Below are 27,855 nucleotides of genomic sequence, written 5' to 3' on the forward strand. Positions count from 1 at the left end.
TAGCAGTATTGTTGGTGGTAATACTTCCTTGAGTCATTCAAATTTCTTCCTATATGGTAAACTCATGGGAGCAGGCCATACAGATTGTTTATAGGCCCAATCTATGGGGTACAATAACTCCAGCTATGTACAGGTCACATCTGTGAAGGCTCGAGGACTGTATCATAGCAAGGTTATGCATATCTGCAGGCATTTCTTTTACCTGGTCTACTCCAGGGCACGCTGATCTTTAATACTATCCAGTCTTGTTTGGTGTTGGATCATGAGCTAAAGATAAAAACAATTTCAATCTGTACAGACTGCAGAATGCTTCTAGATACCTCACAGGGCAGGTAAGGTATTCCCACATTGGCAGCACTCCTTCTCCATAAGTCATTCTACGGACCTCTCATTGAGAGGTGTATTGGTTATGGTCTAGAATAAATACAGGTTCCTTAGTATTAAAGAGACTGGGAACTACACTAGGTGATGCCATGTACCGGTAGTGTCATACAGAGCGGGGTCATGTAGAATACTAGTGATGGTATTTTTCCTTCCCCCTACTAAATCCTCTTTTGCAGGTACCATGCTTTTTGAGCCATTTCCAAGAGTCCTCTTGTGGATGTTATGCGGTTGGAATAAACGTGCTGGTATGTAGTAGGAGTAAGACTATGTAGAAGTGTTACTCTGGGTTCCTATCCGCTTCTATTTAATAAGAGAGAGTTCTCTCTTTTTAAATGTAATTGTCATGCTGGTTTCACACTCGGTATCATTACTTTGGTGTGGGTTCCTTTAAGGAGTACTATTTCCTTTTATTCTCTTCCAGTCCATTTCCTCTGAAAATAGAGTTCACAGATTTCCACAAGGTGATTTTGGTCCACCTTTGGGGGTTTCATTCTTCTGAGTTTTATCTGGTATAGATTATACTCGGCCACTTCCTTATGTGTAACAAATTCCCTCCCATTGGGATATTAGCTTGCTAAGTCCCGGTAAGTATGACATGGAGTGTCCAGGAAAAGGGAAGATTGTATCATACTTACCGTGATCTTCCTTTCCTGGACACTCCATGTCAGGTTTCCCATCCCTTTTTCGGTAGTTTCTAGAAGCTTATTACGAGACACCGGACTGGGGGGTGGGGTTGGGCTTTTAAAGCTTTGGGGAGGGTCCTTCTGATGGGAGCACTGGGGCGGGGCTATCCCGGTAAGTATGACATGGAGTGTCCAGGAAAGGAAGATCACGGTAAGTATGATACAATCTTCCCTTATCTCCTGGTGTCTGTTCTCTTCAAGGATTATTTTGACGTATGGGCCCAACAGTTACTTTGGCCTGTAGATTGTGTTCATATTTGGGCAGCCAATTAAAAACTAAACTAAGACACAGATGGCCAGCCTTTGGGTAAACTGCTGTTACAGCATTCAGAATCCCATAAACCTGAGGAGCTCAATCCTACATGCAAGCTACATTTAATAGAGTAATGGGCACATTTTATTGCATTCTGTAGGCAGTAGAGGCAATATTTTGGAGATTTCTTAAAGGGATGACCAAACCTTGAAATAAAGCCTGGTTCTTGGGGGAATTCCCTTACAATATTTTAATATACAGTATTGTCTGTAATTCTGTAGAATTACATGTACGGAGTACTATGGGTGATACAGCACCACCCTCCAACAAAGACCTTTGTTCTAAACTTTTGTAGCTATGCACTTCCATCTTATCCATGTATACACAACCTGCAGTCTCTTGAATTCCATAACAGTGGAAAAATGAACTTAGTAAATGAAGTTGCGAACCAGCAACAGTACCATTAACTCACTCAGAGGCTGGGACCTGCTGTCTTCCTCTGCAATACAACCGTGTCCATGCATCTTGAAAGCAGTAACAGTTCTCTGTCCAAGGTCCAATATTATCTCAGAGGATAAAAATACAACAAATGAATCTCCAATTTTATACTGGAATTTAATCACTGGAAAGGATAACGAACACAATTATAACAAGAGAAAAAAAAATATACCACAACACACATGCATTGATTCCAAAATCCACACTGATACAATCTTGAGAAACTACATAAATTAATCTTTCAAACATTCAGTGTATTCCTGCAATCCAGCTGCACACTTGGTAATTAGTATATCCCACCAATCTGCACTCTTTCTGCTCCCTTCTATAATTACCAATGCTTTATAATAAAAAAAAACCAAAAAAAAAAACAGTATTTCATTCTGTCAGTATGAAAACAAATGCCAATCTGTTGGAAGGTGATGTAAACACTGGGAACTAGAGATAGACAACAGTGCATCACAATCTAACACTTTGAAATGCAACCAGTTTTAAATCATTTAATAAATTAAAGGCACAATTTACTATCAGTGCATCCATACCTCCCAACTGTCCTGTTTTTAGAGGGACAGTCCCTCTTTTTACAGCTCAACCCACAGTCCCTTGTTTGTACTGTAAGTCCCGTTTTTCTCTGCACTGAACAGCCAGAAAAAGAAATAAAGTTTTTAATTTAATTGACTTTTGGCAGAGAGCCCAGAACAGCCACAGCCGCAGATAAGATATTTTTGTAACAATTTTTAGCTAAGCAAATAAGTAATTGTAACAATATAAGATAACAGGTCCATTGGGAAAATGTAGACTCTCAGCTTAGGGGCAATTCACCTTCATTAGCAAAACTGTGATAACTGAAAAAAAAAACACAAAATAAGTTCAAACTTTCATAACAACTGAAAAAAAAAAACACAAAATAAGTTCAAACTTTCATAACCTGCTAAATTTTGTACATGGTAATTAGGGGGTGTGGGCCACAAAAATGTTGTGGTCAACTTTTTTGTCCCTCTTTTTATTTTGGGAGGTATGGTGTATCTGTCCTGCCCTACTGCGCAAACAAATCTAAAAAGCCACAGTGGAAGTTTAATCTATCATTCTTAAAGGTGCTAATAGTTAATATTCTGGAGAGCTTCAACTATTGTTTGATTAAGTATACCAGTTGTGGAATTTAGAATGCAGGGATGCATTGAATAGTTTATGGCTTTTATAAATTTTTAACACTGTAGCACACATGTGTATCTAATCCACACTATCCATAAGTGTGATAATTATCATATTATATTTGTGTGTTGTATGTTTCAAGTCTACTAGAAAATAATTTAAACATTAAATAAACCAAATAGGCTTGCTTTGCTTCCAGTAAGGATTAATTATATCTCAGTTTGGATCAAGTACAAGGTATTGTTTTATTATTACAGAGAAAAGGGAAATAATTTTTTTAAATGTGGATTACTTGGATAAAATGGAGTCTATAGGAGACGGCCTTACTGTAATTCTGAGCTTTCTGGATAACAAGTTTCCAGGATAAAGGTCCCATATCTGTGCCTCACAAGGGTAGATACTAAGAAAAAAATAAGTAGTATAATAAGGGGTAGTTTTCTCCAGTTTAAGTCCCTCTGTGCAACAATGGTTTTCCATTTTTATATACTGTATCTGGTGTGTGCATAAAGCTCTATTATAAAATTATAATTGAAGGGATTCTGTCACGATTTCTATGGTGTATTTTTATTAATTTCTAAATTACACTGTTTACACTGTACCATATAAAATTTCATTACTGAACCAGCAAGTATTTTTTTAAAAAAAAATTTTAATATCAGTGCATAGGCAGCCATCTCAGGTCATTTTGCCTAGTCATGTGCTTTCAGAAAGAGCCAGCACTTTAGGGCGGAACTGCTTTCTGGCAGGCTATTGTTTCTCCTACTCAATGTAATTGAATGTGTCACAGTGAGACCTGGATTTTTACTATTGAGCGCTGTTCTTAGATCTACCAGGGATCTGCTATCTTGTGTTAGGGAGCGGTTATCTGGTTCCCTTCCCATTGTTCTGTTAGGTTGCTAGGAGGGGAAAAGGAGGGGGTGACATCACTCCAATTTGCAGTACGGCAGTAAAGAGTGACTGAAGTTTATCAAAGCACAAGTCACATGACTGGAGCAGCTGGAACACTAACAATAGGTCTAGCCCCATGTCACATTTCAAAATTTAATATAAAAAATCTGTTTGCTCTTTTGAGAAATGGAATTCTGCTGGAGCAGCACTATTAACTGATGCGTTTGAAAAAAAACATGTTTTCCCATGACAGTATCCCTTTAAGGGAAGAACTCCACGGTGTGGCTCGAGCCGACACATCGCCATGCGATGTACGCATCATCATCATCATCATCATCATTTATTTATATAGCGCTGTCAAGATACGCAGTGCTTTACTGCAGTGACGTGTCTGATGTTCTGAAGATACAGGAAGTGAAGGAGAAATCGCAGGTAAGAACTACATTTATCAGACTGTCGGCAGGGCCGGATTTACATTTGTCGCCCCTATGTTCAATTCTCCACAGAGAACCCTGAAAAATGTTAAGCCAAACTTAATGAGATCATGAGAAAAGGAGGATGGGTAAAATTTCTCTATAGACACACCAAGCAGCCTGAAAATAAGACCCCAACATTGCATTACATGAATACAAGGAGGCACAGTTAACCAAAATTTCAAGAAAATAAGTATAACAGATCAGCTTTAAATGTAAAGAAGGTCCTGCTATTTGTTTAACAGAATTCCGCTCAATCTCTTCTAGAAAAGGACACTTGGCCTAATGAACAAGAGTGGCAGCTCTTTATGACTTCTTCCATTCCTTGAAACTAAGCTGATAATATTTTAACAGCTCCCCATCAAAACAGCTTGCCTGACTCACTTTTCATGCCACAAATTTTGAAGCAATTGAGTCAGATGCAGTATGAACGGTGCCTATATAATTCCTTATATACAATGAATTATATGTATTGAGTGTTACTGCAAAGTTCTCTGTTCCCTAAAACCTTTAATGCAGAACGAGGGGTTTAAAACGTTTGCTGGTGTGTTAATTTGAGGGTGGAATGGCAGAGCAAGCAGTTTGGGGCCCAGATCTTCAGAGGACACTGATGTGATGTAGGATACCACTGGGAATTCACTCAGCAATGTTCTCAGACAAAAACTGTGGTTTCACTTACTTATTTAATCAGCATCTTTGGCCATCATAAATATTATCTTGGCAAGGGGTGATGAAACAGTGGGAACCCATGAGTTAGAAAGAGGTGAAAGACTGTTCACATGAAAATTGTAAGACAAAAGAAAATAAAGTAATATTGCTACATTGTAGAACAGTAGTAGTCTACCATTATACCATAATAGGGATGCTACAGTCAAAATATAACAGATGAAATGTCTCATGGTGAGGCCAGGGCAAATGCACCTTTTGCCTATTAATGTCCCTGATGGTCTGCATAGAATGTAGCTTTCTAAAACTGTATGAGCAGAGCAGTAGAGCAGTCCAAGGCAATAATGCATTATATGAGTGCATACAAACTTATTGTGCACTCTACAATTTATTGTATTAGCAGGGGAAATTGGCTGCTTGTGCACAATCACCCAATCACTTAAGCTGGCCATAGACGCAAAGATCCGATCGTACGAATCAACGTACGATCGGACTTTCCCATCTCCCGACCCTCCACTAACCATTCAGATCAAAGTCTTTACCATTCCGATCAAATAAGAACAGATCACCCAATGTTCTGCCCCTGACAGCAATCGTACGATACTTATGTCTGACAACACTAGTGACAGTCTCCCTCTGAAAATCGTACGATCGGCAATACACGCAGAGATATTATCGGCAGGCGACAGAAATTTTCTAACCTGTCCGATCGACCAAACGACCGATCTCCGACGGACGAAAAATGTCGGGACTCTCCACACATGGTCCGAAAATCGTACGAATCCACGATTCGTACGATCGGATCTTTGCGTCTATGGCCAGCTTTATTATACTTCACAGCAACCCTGAGGGAGTTTTGCTTGCTTTTAAACAGTTATGCATTTAAAACTGCAGCAACAGTCCTGTGTCAGACAGCCACCTTACCAGTAAAAAAAAAATGAATTTTATATACATCACCCTCGCCTAAAAAGATATGTTTTAAAAACCACCACTGTAACAAAAACTGAACAGGTTTATTACCAGCTATAGACTTCACTTTGTGAATTAACACAGGGACGTTGCTGCTATCCTACACTGAATGGTTGCTTGAATTTCTGCTTTTTAATGCAAAAAGGTGATTTGGGGTTTGCAGCACTAGCATGATGTGTAGGCAAGCATTTCCAAACATTCATTATACATGATGATGACTGCAATATCCAGCCTCCCTGTAAATAAATGAGGCTACAGCAGAGTGAGGCTTTTCATGCTTTCTAACAATTCAATCAACTGATTTATTTGCCATGCCTCACATATTGCCAATAACAAAAATATAAATCAGATTGTGGGGACTGACAGCTGCGGCAACAAAACCATAACATAAGCTTTAAAGGCAATCAAATGTCAAATAAAATGCCCTGCGGACCTCCAGTTTCTAAACTACAACTCCCAGAATGCACTTTGATCCATTCACTTGAAGTTTAAGAATACTTCAGCAATTCGTAGAAGTCGGCTGTACTAGATATGGTCATTACAGATGAACACACATACCTGCCATATTGATGCAACATTCCCTCTATGTAACTAACAATCCCATTCACATCTATGACATTTTAATTACATGTTAAACGCGTAAAGAGATAACTCCGACAACAAAACCAGGCACTGAAAAAATGAAAAATAATTAGCACTAATGGAAGCGGAACCTTGTGTATTTACCGGAGCAGAAACGGCGCTAGGCGTTATAATCCTTACACAGCGCAATTTATTAACTCGCTTCTTTCTAGAGGTTTATTATTAACGGGCTAAATGGAAAGAGATGTGTTAAGACATGTTATAGCAAAGAGTTTGCGGATTATTAGTCCCCTTTTCACCTTACAATACACCTTTGTACTCCCAGTGACGTTTGTACAGCAGCACCCAAAGACAGACATTCACTGGAAGACACCTACTTGTGCTAAGGAAGCAGTCCATAAACCTTCTAAAGCAGCCTGCAGAAGAAGGTCCATCTTCCATGTCTGCTCCTGCACCCTGGGGAGAGTGAGGTACCCGCAGTGTGGGGGGGCCCTACTCCGTGAGCAGTCGGGGCCCTTGAGGTGCTGCCAGCAAATGGTACAAGGGGTCCAATGGAGTTTGCAGAAACTGAACCCTGAACGATCCAAGAGCCGCTCTCCCTCCCTCCTGCAACTTGCAGTGTGTAGCTTCGCCAGAACTGACGGGACGTGGGAGAGGTCCGTCTCCAAATAGCAGAGGATCCGCTCAGAAGATGCAACAGCCTCTGTTTATGGGGGGAAGGAAGGAGGCAGAATGTTGCGCTTTTTGGGTGGCTGCAGATCCTCTACCCCGAATTAAGGCCGAATTGATCCCCCACTTTCCACAAACACCTCTAGGTCTTCACTTGGTGCCAGCAGAGTTTTTATCCTTTCCCTCTTCTTCCCCAGCCTTCCTCCTGTGCCGGTGATGATGTGAAAGGAAGAGGGTGGGTGATGCTAATTGGAAGGAGGGCGTAATGAGAAGCTGCTGTAGGGAGACGTAAGGGAGAGGGGGCGAGCAGGGCTGGGCTGTTCTCCTGCCTTTATGTGAAGCAGCTATGGGCTGGAGGCAAGAAAAAGAGGGAGGAGAAACTGATCTGTATGGAACTGAGCGGCTGCCGCTGCTGCATTTACTGAAACAAGGAGGGGAATTCAAGCTGTGGACAGTGCCACCGGTTTTCTCCCTCTTGTAGAATTCATGGTCAATTTAGGATGTAATCATAACAGTCATTTCTGGTTATCCTTTTGTTCATTTGCCCCATAATCTATATCCACTGATGTAAGTCCCACCGCAGAGCCATTGGGATGGGTGGGTAGGTTACTTTCAGGAGGAGTAGACTGTCTGCAGCCTCAAAGTAGTGATGTGGCTCCTGGCTAGTGATGGGCGAATAAATTCGCCTGGCACGAATTTGCGGCAAATTCCTGCGTTTCGCCGCCGGTGAATACATTCACGAAAATTGGCTTTGCTTTTTCTGCACAAGCAGCAGGTAGATGTTGTTCCAAGGCTACTTGATTTAGAGCCACAGTAAGCAGTAGACTGAGCAGTATTGGTAAAAATAACAATGATTGTATTTTTTCTAAAAATACGTCTTTACCCTACCAACACCTTTATTAAAAAAAAACTCTTACATTCCTGCCTTTGTTATGCTCTAAATGGACTATTATAAAGTTGTATCCCCCAAAACACTGCTCTTGTGAACAGCCAGATACTGCCACTCACTCAGCACTGATTTTACAAAATTCAACCCATTTACTCTTGAAACCTGATTCTTGCCATTTGAAAAAGCTGGGTAATATTAGTTGTATTATCTGTAAAGAAAAACGGAATACTCTGGTTGGTCCCTTTATGGCATGGAAATTTGTGCCTTGAGCCTTTGAAGCAGGAGTGACCCATGCTGGCCAAAAATATTCTTTTGTGCGCACATTTTAAACTTGTGTGTACATTTTTAAAAACAGGTCAGAATGAATGAAAAATGTTATGTTTTCATACAAAATTATTTGTGTTCACCACAATTTGTTGTGTGCACTGTAGGCCCGGACTGATAATCTGTGGGTTCTGGCAAATGCCAGAGGGGCTGGTATAAGGTGCCATAGAAAGTCATTATTTAGTGGGCTGATGGGGGCTGTTTGGGCCTTTGTGTGGGCTGATTGGTCCTCTGTGTACCTGATATGGCAGGGCCTATTTTAATTCTCAGCCAGACCTGGTGCACTGGCCTGCAAATTTGTGTGCTAGCACACAAGCCCACAGCTTAGAGGGAACATTGACCTATATGTATTATATCTATCTATATATATATATATATACACACACACACACACACACACACACACACACACACACACACACACACACACACACACACACACACACACACACACACACACACACACACACACACACACACACACACACACAGTTCAGCTGATGCCAGATATCATGTCAGTGCGACCCAACACATATAAATGGACTGAGGTTATAGCATGCTGTGTGTAGTAATCACATAGTGCTAAATCACTTGTAAGATCCACTTGTTTTGTGAGATCGTCAAACAAGCAGATCCTTCCCCCAATATGCTCACCATTACGATCGGATGACAATGATAGTAATACCAGTTATCGGAGCGTCGACCACCTCAATGAGCCATTTCAGTCCTCGATTCAAGCTGAAAATGAAATCTTGCCTATTTTTAGAGAGATATTGGCGGGTGGGCCTGTCAGCAGGTCCCATACAGGGGCAAATGAGCTGCTGAAATTTGCCCTTACGCCTGAACAAAGGAGGAGTTACCATGACAATTAAGGTTGTTCCCACTGATACAACTAATCACAGATAATCAAGGTTAAAAAAAACCCTGAGGCAGAACAACCAATGAATGACATGAATGTAACATATGTATGTTAAAGGAGAAGGAAAGTCTGTTTGCACTTGGGGGTGCCAAATGTTAGGCACCCCCAAGTGATTGTATTGATTTACATGAAACCCCGGGCCAGTGCTCCTATCCTATCGAAATACTGCACGGGGGTTTTCTAGTGAGCACCAGGGGCGGAACTACCGGGGGAGCAGGGGGTGCGAGCGGGCCAGGGCCCGCACACCCTCAGGGCCCCCCGGCAGTCTGGGCGCCGCATATTCCCGGCCAGTTCTGGGTGTACGGAGTGGGGGGCCCAGCTGCGCGTCCTGCGCCAGGGCCCGCCCCCCTCTAGTTCCGTTTCTGGTGAGCACCATGGAGAGATCTTCTTCCGGCTGCTTCTTTCTTCATATTTCCCTCGGCAAACACATGTGCAGTAGAACAGGGGGAGCAGGGGGTGCGAGCGGGCCAGGGCCCGCACACCCTCAGGGCCCCCCGGCAGTCTGGGCGCCGCATATTCCCGGCCAGTTCTGGGTGTACGGAGTGGGGGGCCCAGCTGCGCGTCCTGCGCCAGGGCCCGCCCCCCTCTAGTTCCGTTTCTGGTGAGCACCATGGAGAGATCTTCTTCCGGCTGCTTCTTTCTTCATATTTCCCTCGGCAAACACATGTGCAGTAGAACTTTTTAGTTAAAGTTTGGCTTTTTGTTCTACTGCGCATGCACAACCATGCGAAGAAAGAGGAAGCAGGAAGAAGATCTCCCCCTTGGTGCTCACTGGTATAACCCTGGTCTGGTGCAGTTTAATAATTGCAGTATTGAATAGTTACAATAATGAAGGGTTGTATAATGTCCCTGAGCCTACTTGAGTTTCATCTGGGTTTTCTCCCACAAAAGTATACTGGCAAGTTCAGGTACAAGAACTGTGATATGGAATGCTTGGGTCTTGGGGTTTCAGATATTTTTTTTTTTTCTGATAAACACAGGATGGTTTTACCATAAACATGGCTAGCTAATTTTCATTTGCCATCCAAATGCTTGCTTAGTTAGGAAATGGCCGTTATATTTCAGAGATTATAATTTTCATATAGCGTATAGCGCAGAGTTTCAGTGTTCTGCTACTGTTTCAATAAAGGAACCTTTGTTGGATTTCACAGGAGAGCATACTAGCCCAAATATTATTTATTCATTATGTGGAAATGTGGAGTCAAACCAGACAGTCCTTTAGACTTTGGAATACATGAGGCTAAACTGCAAAATTGATATCCTCTTTGCAGGGCTCCCTACAATTACAGCTATATGAGTAAGTATTAGCTTAGACCTTTGTCACTAGCAGCCAGAGATCACTGCAGACAGCATTCCACTAGCAACTGCTGGCTCTCAGACTGATTTGGCATTGACTGCACCACAGCAGTTTGCAGTGAATCCTATTGCAGTGAACATTGCAGCAGCATCAGTAGTACCAGCAAACCCCTTCAGCCTGCTCCCAGATAGTGAACACAGTATGAACTATGAAGAAAGCAGATTGACCTTTACTAAGTCACAGTTAGTAGTCATATAAATCATCTCATAAGTAGCCAATAGCACAATTAATCTTTGTGGACTTTATCCCTGTTTTATATGAAAATGATTTACAGGTCTCTTCTATGAAATACAAACCCTGGTCTCATAGCTATCTCTCCAAAAATGGTCCTAGACCTGGCCCTATTACTAATTTACTATTATTACTGATGGAATGCTCATTCATTTAGTCTTATTTCTTTCTAGCAACCAACACCACAAACAAACCTGATGATTTCTCATAACCCAAATATGTATATTTTCCTCCCACCCAACTGCAAAAATAGTCATGAGACCATACCCTATCCCACCTAGGCTACTGCATCCTGTTACTAACTGGTCTCCCAGGGCATTACACCATTAAAGGGGTTGTCCACCTTTTTGCAATGTATCTGTGTGTGTTTTTTTTAATAGTAATTACAATGAATTGCTTACCCAATCACTTGTGCAGAAATCTGGAGAGGGAGCCAAGTAATTCCCTGAGACTCCAATGTATTTTGCATAGAAAATGTTGCTGTGGAAAAAATGTTCCCTCAAAAAGACACCCATTGGCTTCAATGTGTTTTGTGAATTTTCACAGTTTTGTGACAGATTTTGGGACAGATTCACTCATCACTATAATTTTAGTGATAATATTTTTTTTGTTAAAAGGTGTAAAAAATCCTTTTTAAACACTGTTGCTACTATAACCCTGCTCCCAAGAAAGAACTAGCTCCTCTGCTGTAGTGATAATCCTCAGATTATGGGGGGGGTGTTGACTAAAAAAATGTATCAAATTTTTTTATTAAAACTATGGATGCACCAAATCCACTATTTTAGAATTCGGCTGAATCACATACTCTTTCTCCTTCGTGTGACTTATTTTTTTGGGTTTGGATTCGGTTCAGCCAGACACTTGGATTCATCTGAATCCTGCTGAAATAGGCCGAATTATGATAGAATCCTGAACCAAATCCTGAATTTGGTGCATTCTTCATTAAAATAAAGTCGACCGAACTCCCATCCACGTTCTTTTATGCCTCAAATGCACAGAGTGGCTTGAAGGCCAATAGCGGCCCGTACATACAAACATTTGTTTTATGCATTATCACTGTTACACTCAGGCCAAGGATTTGTGGAAAGGCCACCTAGGCCGGGCCTAGGATGGCAGGATTTTAGGGGGGCAACATGCTGCCCAACCACACCCACATTCAGTGTCGGACTGGCCCATCGGGATACCAGGAAAAGTCCCGGTGGGCCTAGGTGTCAGTGGGCCCTTGCGCTGCTAAACATTTGGCCTATTTCATGGCCATTCCCTATTTCTATGAGAACAAAGGGGCTAAGTAGATGGAATAATAGATTATAGTGTAAAGAAAAGAGACTAGGAGAATAGAGGTTGAGTGAGGAGAGAAAGAAAATAGTACTGAGGGTGGGCCCCTGGTCTAAAAACTTTTGGTGGGCCCCTGGTCTAAGGTTTTTTGGTGGGCCCCTGGTGTCCCAGTCCGACACTGCCCACATTGGTGCAAAAACACTGGGGATGCGCTGGAGATACAATCATTTTTTAAATTTCCCGTGCGCCAATCCCCATTGCTCCTGTCCCCCTGGAGGGGACATGGGCGAAGAACGGTAGTGGGCCCACTATGTAAATCTGGCCCTGGTTACACTAATCACTCTTTGCAAGCTATTTTCTGTTTCTGGATCATGTTGTTCTGGCCCTTGGGGCTTTATACTAAACAGGCACCTAATGGGTGTACAATTTACACTGGTAGAAGCACTCCACCCTACATATGAAACACCCATAAACAGTGTTATATACACAAGGAAATGCTTTCTTTCATTTCCCAAGTGCAGGGAATGGTATTGTCTCCACCTAGGTTTTAATAGCCGCTCAAGCTTGTGTAAATGTCAGCAACACTTCTGTAAACAAGTTTTTATATTTCATATTACTACAGAGATAGTTTCTCTAACATTTTCTAATGACTGTTTTTCTCTGAGAACTTTTCCTTGTGGCTTGAGAGCAATTGTTATGAGCAAAACTTTTCATATTAACCCACATAAAATAACATTAAATGTGTACAGTGAGTGAACCATCTCTGCAAAACAACTACATGTGTCAGTGCTATATAAATAACAACTAATAATAATAAGCTCTTTCCAAAGTTACATTGAACCACATCTATTACTGTAGATCAAATGCTGCCCCCAAACTTGAGGTTCATGTTTTGTGTTTTAGAGAGCAAGAATAATATTTATCAATTATCATTTTTTAAATTGTTTTTTGAAAATGTATTTAAAATGGCATTTCAATTGGAAGTAGTAGTACAGTCTCACAGTAAATAGTACATGTCCACAATATATAAAGGACATGCAGAACTCTTTCTTTCGTTCTTTAAGCACTCTTTTAGCCCATGCTCATTTGCATGCCTGCACTTTATTGTGGACATCCCCCCTCAATAGAATTGAAGCACAATTAGGGCCAGCAATATATTGAGAGCCACCCATCAGTGATGCATTGAAAGCCAGTCCTCAAGAATCAGCGCATACACAGACCTCCAGCATGGACCACTGCCTTTGGTCAACACTAACCCTCAGACGGACATGTCCTCTATGATATTAAAATACAATATAGGTATGTTCCTTGTTTAAAATACAGCAAATTACATTGCTCTGTGAGGCTACAATTGTGTTGTTTTTGCTACATTTTATTACTTATGTTCCTATTCAGTCCCCCTCCTATACTTATTCAAATCTTTTATTCAAACCACAGCCTTTCTGCTATGGAAATAAGACCCTAGCAACCAAATTGTTGCTGCAATACCTAACTGGTGAGCTGCTGAACAGAAAGCTGAAAAATTAACGCCAATATCACTGTCTATATCACACTAAAAATTCATAAGTGGCTTAAATTGCATGGTCACTCTTGAGTGAATTCACAGCCCAGTAGGGAGTAGGGAGTTTACAGGCCTAAATGATGCCCTCCCTGATCATTTTTTAATTTGTATGGATGGAGCAAATCCCATCAACCAAATGTAGACCTGATAACCAAGGTTAATATTCAGTGCAGTACTTGGTCAACAGGTATTCAGAGCACCCATAATATTACATTGTTAACCCACCACTTTGCTAGACATGGGAGAAATCATAAAAGAGAAGCAAACCTATACTGGAGTAAGAACCTATACTGGAGTAAGAACTTTTTTTTGCTGCTGTTATTGTACAAAGAAGTCAACCTCACAAAAACCTTCCTTGAATTTATTATGGTGTTTATGTATTTGCTGATGTATTGTCTATACAGGTGGCAATTTTAGGGATTTAGAGTACCCTGTAAGGAAAGACATATCATTCAGGTCACTAGAACAATTTGAAGTTGGGCAAATGTTTTTTGGTGGTATTAACAGCTTTATGCTTGAGTTAATAACAATGAACTTAGAAAGATTGGTGATATATCATTACTCCAACTATCTGACATAAAAAAATCATTCTGGCCCAGGGTAGAATATAAAAAAGGTATTTTAATGTTTTTTATGATGTTAACAAACTATATACTCCCCTTTAAAGGGGTTGTTCACCTTTGAGTTAACTTCAGATCTTTATCTCCAATGTTAGTAAACATACCCAGGACGTATTCAGCAGCTCTACAATTTGCTATTTCAGCAATCCAATTTCTAGGGCCGCTAGGGTTACTGGTTGCTATGGGTGATTGCCCATGCTTTAGTAAAAATGTTTGGCATTGTTTTACAGAGCTATGTACATTTAAAGTCAGTTCTTAAACTTTAATTAGGTTTTAAACCTTAAAATAATATATTTCATTTGAGATAAAATGTTACATTAAGCAACTTTTTTTTTCCCTAGATGAAAAGTAATTGATTTAAATATTAGCTGTAAATGAAATTGCAAATGAAAGCAGTATTTGTATGCCACCCCCTATACTGCTGGTTCTGACTTCTTAAAATGTTTCTATAATCGGAACCAGCAGTGCCAAGAATATCAAGACAGCTTGATATTTGAGACAGACATCGAGACAGACAGCTACTGCTCTACAAGCAATAACATTTACAAATAAATTAAAATTGTTTAAATATTTGCTAATTATATGTATTGGAAAGTTGTTCAGGATATCTCCTTTGGGTAAAAGTGGAGTTTTGGGTTTATGATCTATTTATAGAACATTGCATATAATGTGTTTACTAGTGTAAGAATCCAAATACCAGATATGCTTCACTGTTCTTTTAAGATCAATTTACTTTGGGTATGAAGGCAAACTATTCAGGTACTTACTGTATACCTTCCCTTCCTACAATGGATTTTGTTATTTTTGCACTTGCTTTCTATTTTCAGCTTGGGTTTTGTTGTGTTAGGATTCTATATCCAATATTGAAAACAAAGGAATATAAAATATATTGTGCTATGTGACTTCACAAACCAAACAATCTTAGTAATTTTTTATGCACTGTCTAACTCCAGCACCAAATAAAAATATTCCTTCAATACGAGCTTCCTGTTCCCTGTTTCTTCATTGGATTTACACATTCCTGAAAGTATTTAACTTGGAGCCAAATATTTTGGGTGCCCAGAAGGAGCCCCTGATGCTTCAGAACTGCTTATAGAATTTTAGACTATTCCATGATATCTGCAATTTACTAAAACGTCAGTATAACCATTTTTTTGTAGTAACTTTGTGTTGACAAACATTTAAAGGGGACCGGTCACATAGATATAAAAATCCTTATTATGCCTTAGGCATAGAGGCAGGGCAGGCAATTCAGGGCCAGAACTAGGGGTAGGCAGAAGAGTCAGCTGCCTAGGGTGCAATAATAGGGGGGCGCTCGGCAGCTACCTTTAAAATTGTCTTCAGCCTACCCTTAGTCTGCACCTCTCAGTAGTACTCCCCATCCTTCCCTCCTGACACCTTCCCCTCCATCGTGGTTCCCTCCCCCGTGACTTACCCCTCCTTCGCTCGCGCATGTGCGCACTTCCGGGGGGTGGGGCTTCCCAGCCGGGTTGCCTAGGGAGCCCTTTCATTTTGCATTCTGCACTTCCTAGATGTCACTGCATGACTGCACTTACATTTACATTTCCCTCCGCCTTCAACATTTAATTGTGTAGCCAGTGTATGGCCATGGCTTTAGGTCTTTTTTATATTATATTTCATTCATTTCATTATCTACATTGTATCTTCCATGCTTATGCTTATATCATACATGTCAATGCTTTATGGCATTAATACACTAGTGAATATTTCACTTTAGAACTGCCATGATCATGCACAGTATCAGAATGCACTCACAATGCCATAATTATAAGTGAGTAAGCACAGTTCCTGTGAAAACATATCTGATGTTTTGAACTAAACTTTGTTGGAATTAGACAAGAAGATTAAAATTATGACCCATTACATAAAAATAAATGCCAAATAGGTCTTTTCAGGGTCTTATAACACTCACATCAGCAATACTGCAACTACACAAATCTCTTTTTAAACAGGTAGATGGGAAAAACATAGCCCCATCCCTGCACACTTTCTCCCATCACATAAATGAATAGTTCTGAAACAGAACTTAATATATTATTAAATTGAAACTAAATCCAAATACAGCTGTTTTGTCTGTCTGACAGGCTTAACCTGCCTCTACAGATCGTTTCTTTTGGACCCATTAACCCCTTAACACGCAGCTCTGAATTTTGGTGGATGATCATTGTAAATCAAAGCTGTTTCTATGTGGTTTATGCGGCTTCTAAATGATTACTAGTTTTTCACTGCATAAAGTGGTGAACACTCATACCTTTGGATATGTTTACAATAAATAATCAGATGGCTTGGGAACATTTCAAGCTGTATGTTGAAAAAATGCTACACCTCCTACGGAAAGTGCGTGTTTGTGTCTGTGCGATTAGTTTGGGTCCTATATGAATAAATGCTGAATTTTCACCTTGGAGTTTTCCAAACAAGTGTCCTGTGACATGCAGGCAGACTAAACAATATTTGCTCCAAGATAATCCTGCTACTGTTCAGCTCACTCTGGGCTCGGGCAGAAAAAAAAACGACTCGAATCTCTTGTATTATTCGTTCAGTAGGCTAGTAATGAAACCAATTCTTCCTTCACACGCATCTTGTACTCTTAAACTTTCGAGCGCGTTTGTGTTGTGCCAGATATTCGCATGTTATAAACCCTTTACAGATTACATGTGTGTATTAATGATTTAAGCAAAACAAAATCTAGATTTATCCTTATGCCGACGCTCTTTACTGTTTCCAAACGAGTTGAATAGGAAAAGCAGTTTTTTAGCTATTGACTGTCTGTGGGTAGTTGTGAGAGTGGGGTGTGCGTGGCAGGATCACTGCAAAGAATATGGGGCGCATTCCCCTTCCACTAGATCGTGTCAAACGGCTCTCAAAAAATCTGCTCGATCCTCACTAGCTGCAGTTGGAAGAAGGGGTGCAAATATACTGAAAAAACCGATCTGCAATTACATGAAAACGAAAAGCTAGAAAAAAATAACTGTAATATTTCTGAAAGGTGAGATTCAGCATCCAGCCTAGGGCTGACTATTGTAGTAAATGTGTGCCGTGGTTAGTTTTCCTTTTTATCCCATCATTTTATTTTATAAGGCTACAGAAAACTGTGCAATGTGAGACTGCTTGAATCCTATCTCAAAATAATTGCACGACTTTAACCGATACACCTACAGACACACCTAGTGCTTCTAGCATTTTATTAGCAGCTATGGTCAGAACGTCAAGCAAAAACTGACAGTTTTTTTTGTGTAGTTGGCAGCACACTTTGCCAATGATGTTATAGCTTACAGTAGTACATACATAGCTACAGACTGATGCACAACATAATGATGCAACATCATCTGCTCTTTAAAAGAATGTATTATGAAGTCGGCCAATATATAATTCTTGAAATGTTCTCGTTTACCAAAATACCCTTTGTCCTTGGTCCTGTCCTTTAAAAGATTTAAGGATACATTTATTTTTGCACCTGCTGGTTAGGAAGTTGTAGATTTCAATTAAAAGAATGCAATAGCTTGATATGCAATAAAGGAGGTTATAACGCTTACCTAGCTTGATTAAACATCCCTTGTAAAACAGATCTGAATATATTTTCAATTTGTAACTTTTCTATTGATGTTTGTGAAAGGAGAATGTGTAAAATGAAAAGGCGCAGCCATCAAAATATTTATACTTTATGCAGGGATTTAAATATTTGGAAAGTAACACTTGCAAGATGCCAATGCCACTTTAAATCATTTATTCGGGCCATCATTGAAGGACAAATCCTGTTGTACCAGAATAAAATACAGAATAATAATGATATCAGAGGTTTTTGGACATGATAAAGGTCACATTGACTTGTTTCTATTACAAGCAGACACTGTGCTGAAGCAAAAAGTGTGCCAGAGCTTGGTTCTCTTTGTTCTGTGTGAGTGGATTAAGCTGCAGAGAGGTTTCAGTGCATTCGAATTTCTGAAAAATCAGTCTTTGTGGGAAATTAAGTTGCAAAGTCCTCTGCAGGTCTTGTCACACATAGCAACAAATAAGCAGGTAGCATTTACTTGTCACCTGTTACTTCAGTTGGGCAAACTTATGGTGATGTCAATGCAATAACCCACAGTAGGGCTGCTTTATAAAATAGGCAAAATTACGATTTATCCAGGGCCCTATGACAAGGGGAAATTATCAATCCTATTAAAGGGGTTATTCACATGTGAGTTAACTTTTAGTATGATGTAGAGGGCAATATTCTGAGACAATTTGCACCTAGTTTCCATTTTTTATTATTTGTGGTTTTTGAGTTATTTAGCTTTTAACCAGCAGCTCTCCAGTTTGCAAATTCAGCAATCTGGTTGCTAGCTTCCAAATTATTCTAGCAACCATGCATTGTTTTTTTATAAATTGTTTTTATTGAAACATTTTTAAGCATGTAATACATTTGTGGACTATACAAGTCCAATTAGTAGTTATCGTTGTTAAGGAAACATGCATGCCATATAGGATGTGAAAGATTTGAAAAAGGAGAAAAATAAGCAAAAACATAAACAAAGCTAGCATATCATTATATTTCCATTGTTTTGCATTATTTATCAACTTTACGAGATTAGGTTCGAATCTTTAACCATGCATTGTTTTAAATAAGAGACTGGGCAATGAATAGGAGAGTACCTGAATAGAAAGACGAGCAATAAAAAGTAGCAAAAAAGCAATACATTTGTAGCTTTACAGAGCATTTTGTTTTTTAGTCAGTGACCCCCCTGTTGAAAGCTGGAAAGCGACAGAAGAAAGATACAAATAATTAAACAAACATAAAAAAGAAATAATGAAGACCAATTGAAAAGTTGCTTAGAACTGGACATTCTATAACATTCCAGAAGTTATCTTAAAGGTGAACCACCCCTTTAACATTTAGATGAAGAACTGTCCAAAAATGAGTTGACTCATTTTAACCACATGAAAGAGCTCCATAACATTAATTGTTATTAATTATACAGTGCTGCAGAATATATTGGCACATTATAAATATATGGGTTATACCATTCCCTTAATACCCCTCTTTCACGGGCATAGTCACAGCACAGTAGCCACTATGGGCAAGAAGCCTTGACTGAACTCAAACCTTCCAAGTCAATCCTCACGGCCTGTAGTTCAAGTAGAATTCGTAGAGGACGGAGCACCAGTGGACGCCAAAGAGATATATTAAAACAATTGAAATTTATTTAACATGTTAAAATCCATGTACAGCGTGCCCAAAATAACATAGGGGCCATGCGCTCAACGCGTTTCGTAGCTTCACGCCACTTCCTCAGGAGAAGCACCAAAATCCCACAGAGACAAAATGAAAGTGACTTGAAACAAATAGTCGAGTTTATGTGTTTTCATAGAAAATAATTCTGGCTCAGACAGACATTAAAGGACATGTAAAAGGTTCATTTTCAGAAGTTGCTCGGAGTTTCCTTGTGAGGCAACTTCGGGCGACTTCGGAAAATGAATCACCGCATGTGATTAGCGCCGGTGTTTTTTCATTTCAGCCAGCGCAGAGTGAGAGAAGGCGTTTGAGGAGACTGGTCGCTGCAAAGACGAGGCGATTAGTTGCCAGGCGACCAAATCTCCCCAAAACGCCCAGTGTGGATTTACCCTTAATCTAACTCACTCTGCCTCCTCCTTCAGGAATTTGCTTTGGCTGTTGATTTATGAGCATGCTCATTTCTTCTCAGCTCAGATTACAAAACACACCCTCCAGTCTAACAACCAATGAAGCGATAGCATTACTGGTGTCACGGTCGGCACCCAACACTAGAACAAATGCCAAGCACCCTGGTCTCGGCTCATGCTTCACCTGTAGTGTGACCGCCGTTGGCCTCGGGAGAAGCCCCCAGCTACTTGGATGCCACCAGGACTTAAACGAGAGGTGCAAGGCTAGAGCAGGGCCGGAACTAGCGGTAGGCAGAAGAGGCACGTGCCTAGGGCACAAAGGTAGAGGGGCACCAGGCACTTACCTCTTCCAACGCCTTCCCCTAGTTCCAGAAGCAGTGGTAGCAGTTTTCCGCTCCCCTGCGCATGCGCACTTGTGCACCACCGACGCATGCGTATGCGCTACTTTGGCGCATGTGCACTTGCGCCTCCTCAGCGCATGCACACTTGCGCGTCGCATCCTCGGCGAATGCGCAACCGGTGGGGGGGGGAGTAGGCGCTGGCTTGCCTAGGGCAGCAGGCCTTCTTGGCCCGGCACTGGGCTAGAGGTTCTGGATAAGCAGAGGGGCACGACTGTTAGCAAAGTCTTTGGGCAGAAGGTCTTTGTACAAGGTGTTAAACTGAATTGTAGTCGGAACTGGCCGGATTGAGGCAGGCAGAAAGTGAGCGTAAACAAATCAGGATGGGTCTGGACAGGCAGCGTTCAAAGCGAGGTCAGGCAGGCAAGGGTCAAAACCGGGAGATCAATCAGAGGGATAAAGCAGAAGATGTAGTCGAAATTCAGGCAATGGTTCAGGATACAGAGGTCAGAATCGTCAGGAACAGACAGGGGTCACAACAGATAACCAGGAACAAGCTCAGGATCTAAATAGCAAAAGCTAAAGGCACCAGGAACAAACCTATAACGGGCAATGAGAATCTGTACAATGGCCCTTTAAATTTTCAAATTTTCGCACCATTGCATGCGCCAATTTATACAGCAGCGCCGCGCTGCACACGCCCTAACAATCTGGCGCATGAGGAGACAGATGCGGCAGGCGTCCCTGCCATCCCCCCACTAGACCACCAGGGTAAGCCCTTACATTAACCCCCCCCTCTAGGGGGGCCACTGGACCCCCAGGTCTCTCAGGAAACTTCTGATAGAATAGTTTCCTGAGACGGTCAGCTCTGATGTCACTAACTGAAACCCAAGAGTTCTCCTCGGGATCATAGCCCTGCCATTTAACCAAGTACTGGAGCTTACCTCGCACAAGGTGAGAATCGAGGAGCTCTTGGACTTTAAATTCAGACTGACCTTCAACCAACACTGGAGGAGGGACAGACAATTGACAGACCTGTGAAGCTGGCTTTAGAAGAGACACATGAACAGAATTAGAAATTTTGAAATTATCAGGCAGTTTGAGACGAACAGAAGAGGGATTAATTATTTCACTGATGGGATATGGACCAATGAACCTGGGCCCCAACTTGAGAGAGGGGACTTTAAGCTTAATGTTCTTAGTAGACAACCATACAGGGTCTCCTACCCGATATTTGGGTGCCTCTCTACGAGACCTATCAGCTGCTTTTTTCTGAGCAGTTGCAGCTGCATAAAGAGAGTCATGCACCCGGACCAAATTTTTGCAAATTGTTTGACAGAATTGACAGAGGGTACCAGAGGACAAAGAACCAGAAAAAGAAAAGGCTTTGGGATGTAAACCGTTAACAATAAAAAATGGGGATTCACCAGTAGAAGAATGAGTCGCATTATTGTAAGCAAATTCTGCCTGGGGAAAAAGTTCAGCCCATGAGGACTGATTGTCAGACACATAACACCTTAGAAATTGTCAAGGGATTGATTAACCCTTTTGGTTTGACCACTTGTTTGAGGGTAATTTGCGGTCGAAAATGATAATTAAATACCAACCAAAGAGCAGAATGCTCGCAAAAACTTTGAAACAAATTGTACCCCTCTGTCAGAATATTGACCGGAAACCCATGCAACCTTAAAATGTTAGAAATTAATAATTCGGCTAGGGTTTTGGCAGAAGGGAGGTGTGGGAGGGAAATTAAGTGTCTCATTTTGCTAAACCTATCCACCACCACCCAAATCACAGTTTTTCCTTGAGGAAGGAAGATCGACAATAAAATCCATCGAAAGATGGGACCATGGTCTGTCAGGAATAGGGAGTGGCCTTAACAACCCCTGTGACAATTTTTTAGAGTATTTCGACCTCTGACAAATAGGACAAGAAATAACAAATTTTCGGACGTCCTGCTTAAAGGAAGGCCACCAAACATTTCGGGACAAAAGGGACACAGTTTTAGCGATGCCAGGATGTCCCGCCATTTTGGAATTATGGGCTTCACCCAAAACCTGTTCCCTCAAATCTTCTGGAACAAAAAATCTACCCGAGGGAGTTTCTGCAGGAGCAGTTGACTGAACAGAGGATAAGAGTGTGGCAAGGTCAGATCCCAAAGCAGCCACTATTAACTCACTGGGAATGCACTCACTAGTTTCAGATGGATTGGATTCAAAACTTCTAGAGAGTGCATCCGCCTTTGTATTTTTAGTACCATGCCTGAAAGTAAGAGTAAAATTAAATCGGGTGAAAAACAAAGCCCATCTAGCCTGCCTAGGATTCAGTCAACTAGCAGATTCAATATATAATACATTTTTGTGGTCGGTAAAGACCGTTATCACATGCTTAGCCCCCTCCAACAGATGACGCCATTCCTCAAAGGCCCATTTAACAGCCAACAATTCTCTATTCCCAATGTCATAATTAGCCTCTGCAGGCGAAATTTTTTTTAGAGAAAAAAAGCACAGGGATGTACTTTGTTGGTTGTTGGATGCCTTTGAGAAAGGACTGCCCCAGCTCCAACTTCAGAGGCATCGACCTCCACAATGAATGGAAGTGAGGTGTCAGGATAACGAAGAATGGGGACAGACACAAATTCTTTTTCAAGGGTTTCAAAGGCTTGGATCGCATCGGGAGGCCACATACTCGGATCTGCACCTTTCTTTGTTAAATCAGTGATAGGGGCTACAATAAGAGAACATTTTTTAATAAAGTGGCGGTAGTAGTTAGCGAACCCTAAGAACCTTTGGGTCGCCCATAAAGAAAGAGGCTGGGCCCAGTCAAGTACCGTTTTAACCTTCCCAGGATCCATTTCCAGACCCTTACCAGAAATATTAAACCCCAAAAATTGGACAGACGAATCCTCAAAAATGCTTTTTTCAAGTTTAGCATAAAGGTTGTTTTTCCTTAGCCTGAGTAACACTTCCTGAACGTTTCTACGGTGATCACACAGATTAGAAGAAAAGATCAGAATATCATCTAGATAGACCACTACAAATAACCCCAGCAGGTCCGGGAAGATGTCATTAACAAATTCTTGGAACACTGCGGGCATTACCGGGTATTCGTAGTGGCCGTCCCTGGTGTTAAAAGCCGTTTTCCACTCATTCCCTTCTCTGATACGGATGAGGTTATAAGCACCTCTAAGATCAAGCTTGGAATGCATTTTGGCATTTTGTAACCTGATCAAAAAGTTCAGAAATCAGAGGAAGGGGGTAACGTTTTTTTATGGTGATCTTGTTTAGACCTCTGTAGTCTATACAGGGACGAAGACCTCCATCTTTTTTCCCAGCAAAAAAGAAACCTGCCCCAGCAGGGGAACTAGAGGTTCTGATAAAACCTCTTTCTAGGTTTTTCTGGATATATTCTTTCATTGCCTGGGCTTCAGGCAATGAGAGAGGGTAAGTTCGACCACGAGGAGGAGTAGACCCAGGAATAAGATCGATGGGACAGTCATACTGCCTATGTGGGGGTAAGATCTCTGCGGCCTTCTTAGTGAATACATCAGAAAAGTTCACATAAGCTGCAGGTAAACCCGCAAGGGACGAGACTGCCACCACCGGAGGAAGGCAAGAACCCTTACATTTAGAACCCCATTGGAGAATTTGCCCTGTTACCCAATCTACATGTGGGTTATGTGCCTGAAGCCAAGGCAACCCTAAAATTAGAGGGGAAGAAGCACCCTCAATAATGAAAAAGGCTAATTCCTCAAAGTGTGAGTTGTTGGAACACATGGATAGAACTACAGTTTTCTTGGTTACCAGGTCCAAACCTAAAGGCTTTTTGTCCAACGCTAAAATTCTCATAGGAGGGCTAAAAGAGGTTAAAGGAACATTAAACCTTACTGCGAATGCAGCATCCTCAGGAGTTAGATGGGATATGCCCAGTTGCATAGGTTCTTCCTGAGGCAAAGACACAGAGGGAATAGGAGGTTTGACATTAGTAACCACATTGGGAAGGAAAGACTTAACATAGGAAATCCCAGAATGAAAAGAAGTTCCCCTCTCCTCACCCCTTCTCTCACTTTGTCTTCTATCTACTTGGAAAGCTAGAGACATGAGGTCATCCAGGTTAGTAGATAGTGGGTAATTCACTAGGCTGTCTTTGACAGAGTCTGAGAGCCCTATCTGGAACTGACTACAAATAGCCATGTCGTTCCATCCAGTTTCTACTGCCCATCTGCGGAACTCTTTCCGCATCCCGCTTTCCCTGGCGCAGCTTACGAATCGCGGAATCGGCAGAGGAAGCACGATCCGGGTCATCGTAGAGAATTGCCATAGACTTAAAGAAAGTTTCTAAGGAAAAGTGAGCAGGGTCAGTGAGAGGTAACCTCAGGGCCCAAATTTGGGGATCACCTTGTAGCAGGGTCATCACAAACCTCACTTTTTCTTCGCCAGTAGCGAAAGAGTGGGGGGAAAAGCTGAGGTATAGTTTGCATGCCTCTTGCAACACAGAGAATTTAGATCTGTCCCCATTGAACTTATCAAGGAACACAATCTTGGGTTCATGGGTTTTAGGCACATTACCCATCACGGCAGAAGAACCCACAGGAGCAGCCATAGGAGGGGTGACTACTGGAGCTGGAGACTGAAAGAAGCATCCAGTCGACGAGTTGTGAAAACCTTGCATTAGGTAATCTTGCCTCTGCTCATGTTCTTCCAGGCGCTGTAACAAAGTGGTGAGTAGCGCATCAGTGGTGGAAGTAGCAGCGGCTGCAGCAGCTTGACCTTCTTCGTCCATGGCCAGTTATAATGTCACGGTCGGCACCCAACACCAGAACAAATGCCAAGCACCCTGGTCTCGGCTCGTGCTTCACCTGTAGTGTGACCGCCATTGGCCTCGGGAGGAGCCCTCAGCTACTTGGATGCCACCAGGACTTAAACGAGAGGTGCAAGTCTAGAGGTTCTGGAGAAGCAGAGGGGCGCAACTATTAGCAAAGTCTTTGGGCAGAAGGTCGAGACAGGCAGAAAGTGAGCGTAGACAAAACAGGCCGGGTCTGGGCAGGCAGGCAAGGGTCAGGCAGGCAAGGGTCAAAACCGGGAGATCAATCAGAGGGATAAAGTAGAAGAGGTAGTTGAAATTCAGGCAATGGTTCAGGATACATAGGTCAGAATCGTCAGGAACAGGCAGGGGTCACAACAGATAATCAGGAACAAGTTCAGGATCAAAATAGCAAAAGCTAAAGGCACCAGGAACAAACCTATAATGGGCAATGAGAATCTATACAATGGCCCTTTAAATTTTCAAATTTTCGCGCCATTGCGTGCTGACGTCATCACGCCAGTGCGCATGCCCCAATTTATACAGCAGCAGCGCGCCACGCGCGCCCTAACAATCCGGCGCATGAGGAGACAGACGGTGCGCTGCGGTAAGCCCTTACAACTGGTTCCCACAGAAACTCTGCTCTAGCTGTCTGATCCTATTTTTTTCTCCTAACCTCCTCTCCTGAGCTCAGCTTAACCAGTGCTCAACCCCAGCAGAACTTTTTTCAAAGAATGTTGTTCCTGTGTAAAGCTGCATTGTGCATTGCATGAACTTTAAAGCATACATATCCTGTTTGCAGATGTCACTGTTACTGATGATGTGTCAGAGGGAAAAATGGCCGCCTGGGGCATGCTGCTATTTTTTTTAGGAAAATGTGATGGCGCTGGCAAATGAAGGGGTTATATGCAGTACAAATCATGTGGCTTGGGCGGGGAAGGTATGCCCAATTTATATACATGGTAGGAAAATGTAGACTTTACATGTCCTTTAAGTGCAGTGCTGCCCTCTGTGCAATACTCACTATAGACATAGTGTAATGTAATTGCTATTACATTGTAGAATTTAGTAATTAGCTCATGTAAAAATGGACCTGGGATTTTTTTCTTCTTCGGTATGGATTTGGATGGGGTAAAGTCCTTATAGACATATGAGCATTGGCCTCTCTGGCCTGTATCTTGTACATTGAAGGTAACAAACAGCATGAACGTAGATTGTTCAACCAAAAAGGACTACAGTTATCATGAGATCAGTGGTTTAGACCCCATCCCTGGAATTACAAAATGAATTGTACATGATCTGTAAGACAGTGGTACTCCTACTTTAATAGCTGTAAACTGTAATTTGTCTTATATTATGTATGCTTTGCTTTATTTAACATTAAACTGTTCTCTGTAGTTAATATAGAGGCCTAATGCCCACCTTGAATAAGAGATATGCATGTGCTTTAAAAAGAACTAAATCTTAAAAACAAATATGTCTAGAAATACCATATTTTATATAAAGGTATAGGATTCGTTATCCAGAATCCTGTTATCCAGAAAGTTCCAGATTATGGAAAGGCCATAAACCATAGACAGCCTGACATCTACCTTTCATACTTGATCCCAACTAAGTTATAATTAATCCATATTGCAGGTGAAATAATGCTATTGGGTTTAATTAATGTTTACATGGTTTTTTAGTGGACGTAAGGTATGGAGATCTAAATTACTGAAAGATCCCTTATTCAGAAAAAGCTATTCTGAAAAAAGGAGCATTCTGGATAACCTGTACTAAGCTTAGTGCACCAGCCTAAAGGTTCAGCATCTCTATAACAATAATGATCCAGGTCTTCAAAATTGTCAAAGGAGCTCCCTATCTTGAATATTGTTAGGAGTGCTTAGTGTACTCTGGGCAGTATATATATATATATATATATATATATATATATATATATATATATATATATATATATATATATATATATATATATATATATATATATATATATATATATATATATATATATATATATATATATATATATATGTTATACATGCTTATTTGACAGGACAACCCCTAAGCTATAGTAATCACAGTATATTGTAAGTCTGTCCCTAAAATTTGATAACAGTACAAAGCATGTGGTGTGAATCAGCAAAAGACAGGGGGGCACTAGGGGCTTCTTTTATGCTAAGTCGATGAGAATGTCTTTGACTGGTACAGCAAAGGTTGAATTTTAGAGTGAGTTTTTTTATAATTAACTCACAACTTGAATGGTTTATAATTTAAGAAAAGACTCAAATGGAAAAAACTCGATTCTGCGAGTTCCAGGTTAACAACCCGAAAACTCAAGCTAATTAAGTTTTCACAAAAAAAAACCTTGAATTTCTCAAATTGTTCGAGTTTTCAGGCAAACCCCTCCTAAAAAACTCAAACACCATGAAGGCTATTAACATCTTCAAATGGTTCAAGGGACGTCTGCCACCAACTCCTACATGACCTTGTCAGGTTTTAGATGATGTATTTTTGGATTCAAGCTATTTCCAGGGTCGGAGTATAATAAAGCTAGAATTATTTGAGTATTTTTTTTACCCGAAAATTAGATTTTTGACCAAAAAATCCTTGAAAACTCAAATTTTTGTGGAAAACACAACTCGAACCTTAATAAATCTGCCCCATAATGTGCATTATAT

General features: G+C 41.1%; 1 protein-coding gene across 5 annotated transcripts in view; it reads right to left on the reverse strand.

Annotated features, from left to right (window-relative positions):
* pde10a.L (phosphodiesterase 10A L homeolog) overlaps nt 1-27,855 on the reverse strand; it is a 291,758-nt gene that overhangs the window by 104,915 nt on the left and 158,988 nt on the right. The window contains exon 1 of one of the 5 annotated variants that reach the window (XM_018263103.2): nt 6,926-7,753. The exons of the other annotated variants lie outside the window; for them this stretch is intronic. Coding sequence (XP_018118592.1) covers nt 6,926-6,989 — 64 coding nt within the window. The 5' untranslated portion in view covers nt 6,990-7,753. Of the gene's footprint in view, nt 1-6,925; nt 7,754-27,855 lie in introns of those variants that run through there. 5 annotated transcript variants of the gene reach the window in all.

The sequence above is a fragment of the Xenopus laevis genome, chromosome 5L (assembly GCF_017654675.1).
Source record: "Xenopus laevis strain J_2021 chromosome 5L, Xenopus_laevis_v10.1, whole genome shotgun sequence".
Classification (NCBI taxonomy): domain Eukaryota; kingdom Metazoa; phylum Chordata; class Amphibia; order Anura; family Pipidae; genus Xenopus; species Xenopus laevis.